Genomic DNA, 5,174 nt, shown 5'->3' with positions numbered 1-5,174 from the left:
TGTTTGTGTGTGTATGTGTGTGTTTGTGTGTGTGTGTGTTTTTGTGTGTGTGTTTGTGTGTGTGTGTGTGTGTGTGTGTGTGTGCCTGCTTGAATGTGTGAAACATAAAAGAAACACGCCAGCTACCTGTGGATTGACTGGGCTGGAGTGAGCTCGCGGACGATGCCCCAGCAGTATCTGGCGTAGAACTGACGTCAATAGAAGACGTCATCTCCACTGTTGACGTCGGCGTGGTTTCTATGGACGACGAGGAAGCATCAACTGACGAGGAGGAGGTCGCGAGAGATGACGTCAACTCTGCCGACGATGATGACATAACAACAGTGGAAGAGCCAGCCAGAGAAGAAGACTGCGCCGCAGAAGAAAGCACAGCCGCGGATGACATCAGCGCCGAAGAGGACGAGCCGGCCACATAGGAAGATGACAACACGATCACAGATGTCGTCAAGGTTACAAATGACGACCCGGTCACAGAGGAGGAGGACTCCGTGACGGATGACGACACAATCACAGATGACGTCACGGGCACGGATGACGTCAAAGCTACAGATGTCAACTCGAGTACAGACGAGGACTCTGCGACAGACGATGAAACAGTAACAGAGGAAGAGTCCGTGAGGGATGACGACACAATCATAGATGACGTCAAATCTGCAGATGTCGACTCGAGCACAGACGAGGACTCTGCGACAGACGATGAAACAGTTACAAATGACGTCACGAGTACAGACGACGATCCAGTCACAGAGGAGGACTCTGCAACGGATGAAGTCACGACCACGTGTGACGTCATAGGTACATATGACGTCAACATTACAAACAGAGACTCTGTGATAGAAGACAACGCGCCCACGGATGACGTCACTGTTACAAATGACGACCCAGCCACAGAGAAAGTTCCCGTGAGGGATGACGACACAATCACGGATGACGTCAAATCTGCAGATGTCGACTCGAGCACAGACGAGGACTCTGCGACAGACGATGAAACAGTTACAAATGACGTCACGAGTACAGACGACGATCCGGCCACAGAGGAGGACTCTGCAACGGATGAAGCCACGACCACATGTGACGTCATAAGTACAGACGATGTTACAAATACAACAGAACTCTCTGTGATGATCGACAATGTGTTCGCAGCAGACTCCAAGGTAACAAATGACGACCCACCAACAGAGTAAAACTCTGTGATGGAGGACGGCACAAGCACAAATGATGCCTCGAGTACGGATGACGTCAACAATACGGGTGAAGACTCGAGAGCAGCAGAAGGCTCTGTAACGGATGACGTCACAATCACATAAGACGTCATAGGCATATATGACGTCACAAATACAAGTGTGAGAGATGGCTGTACGCCCACGGATGACGTCACAATTACAAATGAAGACCCAGCCACAGAGATAGACTCTGTGATGAGGGACGACACAGTAACAAGGGACGTCACAGGTGCAAATGACGTCATACGTGCAGACGAAGTCAAAGGTACGGTTGAAAATACAAACATATGTGAGGAAGCGTGGTGGAATCAGGCTCTCGTCAAAAAAATCAAAGTGAAGAAACTTGCATGTTTCCACAGGTTTCTGAATTTTTATCAAATTTTTGTTGTTTGGCTCAACACCTGTCATGCCCATTAAAAAACTAATTTAGGTGTGGATTTTTCTGAAAAACGTTGAGTAAAGGCATAAAAATGTAAATGTTCAGTTACCACAGTTTCTAAAGCTAAGGAAATAAGTAATCTTTGGCAGCCATTTTCTCACTTATTTTACCTCTGAAAACAGGTGACCCCACCTCCTTCATTTGCAAATATCTCGACTTGTATTCAAGATAAATGGATATTTTTTTTCATCCAAATAAAGAGAAGTGAACAAGCTTTAAGATGATACCAATAACTCTACATGGCCAAAAATTGACGAGAGCCTGATTCCCCCACGCTGCCTCACATATAGGAAGAGCCTGAGATAGACGACACGAAAAATTCATAATATGACCAAACATACGCAGACGAAGAATGCGCCGCAGACACAGGTGGGGCGTTCATCATAAACGATGACGTGTGCACATGTAGTGTGTGTCACGACGTGGAGGAATCAGGCGCTCGTCAATTGTTGGGTATGTGGAGTTATTGGTATCACCTGAAAGCTTTTTCATTTGCCTTGCTTTCAGTGAAAAAAATATCCATCTGGTTTGAATAGAAGTCGAGATATTTGCAATTGAAGAAGGTGGGGTAGCCTGGTTTCTGTGGTTAAATTAATGAGAAAATGGCCGCCAAAGTTTGGTAACTTCAATAGCTTAAGAATCCTTGAAGACTGAAAATTACATATTCTGTACCCTTAAACAAGGTTTTTCAGTAAAATTCAGACGGAAATGTGTTTTCTTATGAACATAAAAGGTATTTAGCCAAAAAACCAAATTTCGATAAAAATTGCACAACAGGTGGAAAAATGCATTTTTCTTCGATTTTATTATTTTGACGAGAGCCTGATTTCACCACGATGCCTCACATATGACCAAACATACACAGACGAAAAATGTGCCGCAGACACAGATGGGGCGTTCATCATAAACGATGACGTGTGCACATGTAGTGTGTGTCACGACGTGGGGGAATCAGGCGCTCGTCATTTCTTGGGCATGTGGAGTTCTTGGTTTTATCTACTAGTTCTGTTTAGTTTAGTAGTATAGGGTTTTACGGCGCTTGCAACTTCTATCAGCTCGTTCATTTGCCCTGCTGTTTCGGTGTATTTATACTACCCATCTATCTTGAACTGAAGTCGAGATATTTTGCGATAAAAAGTGGTGGGGGTCTTTTTTCTTTTACTGCTGTTTGTTTTTGTATGTGTTTTACGGCGCTCGCAACTGCATAAGGTCATATGAGCGCGCAGGACACATTAAACTTTTTCAGTTGGTAGGAAATTTAGAATTTTGCCCGGGTGGCGGCCGAAGCCTACTCCTATCGATTTTAGACCATCAAGGGATCTTTAACGTGCGCAACTTGCACACGGGCCCTCCGAGCCAAGAAGTAGCAGTAGAAAGGTTGTAGAAAGAATCAGGAGCCCAGAGGAGGGGGGCAAAGGAGATGAGGGAGTGGGGGCAGAAAGAGGAGACGAGAGCAGATGACAGAACATTGCTAGAGAGCAGGAAAGGAGGTGAAAGAAGACACATTTAGAGAAGAAAATTGTTCGGTCACTACCGGATTCGAACCTGGGACCTTTGAATGAGAGGCCAACACCTTAACCTCTAGGCCACGAGAGCCCCCTGGTGGGGGTCACCTGGTTACAGAGGTACAATTAGTGATCAAAAGGCCGCCAAGTTTGGTAGCTTTTATAACTTAATAATTCTCGAAAACTGAAGATTCTCATATTGTATGCAATTTATCAACGTTTTACAGCAACACTCACCTGGAAATGTGTTTTTATATGGACTAACATGGTGTTGAGCCAAAAAAAACAACAACTAAAGTTTGATATAAATTGCCAAACTGGAGAAAAAATGCCTCTTTCTTCGATTTCGTTATTCTGACGAGCGCCTGATTTAATCACGAAGCCTCACAAATAACAACCCTGACACAGAGAAAGACACTTCTACATACGTCATAGCCACAGACGAAGACATACGTTTGGATGGGGAACCATCCACAATTGAAGACGAGACGGCCAAAGAGGAAGAATATTTTGGAGCGGATTACCATTCAGCAACAAATAGAAAGACCAAGACAAAAACACAGACCCAATAAACAAACTTTCAAAATACGTTGTTACTACTTTTAGCAACAATAGAAAGCATGACGTCACGTCCACAGTTAGCGACTGTTTCTCCCTCCGTCACCTCTTTTATCCCGCTGCTCCCCCCTCCCCTCTATGTTCCATAGTTCTCACCTCTCTCAAACTGTTTTTTTCCCCGCCCCCCTCTCTCCCCGTCACCCCTCCTATCCCAGCAACTCCTCCCCTCACCCTGCTACCTCCTTTCACAACTTCCATCCCCCTTCGCCCCCTCCCTTACTCCTCCCCTTCACCCCTCCCATCCCCCTTCCACCCAATCACCAGTTCCATCCCCAACCTCTTCCCCCCCCTACCCACCTTCCCATCATCGCCACCTCACCTGACGCAGTACGCTACTTTATAATTACAAAGTTCCATCAGACATTTTTGGCCGTTTTGAGTTATTAAGGCCATAGATCTAGGTCAGAAAACTTAATGTTCTATCTGCTCTATCAAAGTCATAAGATTATTCTGGGTCTTTATCAAGATATTCAAAAAATTATATCAAAAAAAGATTGAAAAGTTGTGAAACTCAAAAATGTTCACGCCAAATCGCTCAAAACTAGGTACTGGTCGCGAGTAGTCCAGCGGTTCAACTGCCCCCTGCCTCTCTGGTATCCGCCAGGCTATCACTATGGCGCCACCATAGACCTGTATAATATAAAATAATATCAAAGGCCATGCATTCTGGCGTACTTCCGGTGTACCGTGGAGCCCACCATTTTAACATTGCTTGGAACCAAATGAAGGGAAATGCGGGAAAGCGTGCACGCACTCTGCTATATCGAGACTGGTGGTTTGTCTTCCAATTGCACGCCCATGGTGAGCATCAGCGCAGCAAAATTTTTATACACAGCAAAGAACCACGGCCATGACAGTGCCCGGTCTAGGATAATTCAAGTCTTTGGGCACCACTTTGTGGCTGTCGTCCACACCGGGAATGCGGGGAAGGGGAGAGGGGGGGGGGATGTCTTGTTGAAGGACATTTGACTTTGAACGCGGGTGGTTGGAGAGCTCAACTGGTGGGTCCTAACTCTGTTCTTTCCCACCGTTGTTGCTTTTTGTCTTTCTTTTTGCTTGCGCTGAATGGTCGTGTGACAAAACGTAAAACGGCAACGAGCGACCATTAGCACTGGCGGGTCATTGCACATCAACCTCTGAGCCAAAGATGATATCACCAGGGATCCAGGTAAATGCCTGATATGTTAATGTGCTTCTTTTTATCAAATTGTTTTTATAATTGCTTTGTGTTGGCTGGAGGGGTTTCAGGCCGCCTGTGATTCTTTACATTTCCTGTGCAGTGTCTCACTGCCTTTCGGATGTTTTCCGAACACTAATGGGTCGTTATCACGCTCATATGCTTCTCTGTAACCCGACAGATATTTTACTGTGTGTCATCATTAACCCCCC

General features: G+C 45.6%; 1 protein-coding gene across 1 annotated transcript; it reads right to left on the bottom strand.

The window, feature by feature from the left end:
* Positions 1–126: 126 nt before the first annotated feature.
* LOC118477431 (cell wall protein TIR4-like) lies at positions 127–1,468 on the bottom strand (the record flags this gene model as incomplete). The annotated part of the gene is given in 1 exon segment (XM_035968890.1): positions 127–1,468. A coding segment is annotated over 1 exon segment (1,342 nt), but the record flags the coding sequence as incomplete, so codon positions are not given.
* Positions 1,469–5,174: the final 3,706 nt, after the last annotated feature.

The sequence above is a fragment of the Aplysia californica genome, unplaced genomic scaffold, assembly GCF_000002075.1.
Source record: "Aplysia californica isolate F4 #8 unplaced genomic scaffold, AplCal3.0 scaffold00094, whole genome shotgun sequence".
NCBI classification, from domain to species: Eukaryota; Metazoa; Mollusca; class Gastropoda; order Aplysiida; family Aplysiidae; genus Aplysia; species Aplysia californica.
Note: the sequence above shows the minus strand (reverse complement) of the source record. Positions and strands in the feature narration are given on the sequence as shown.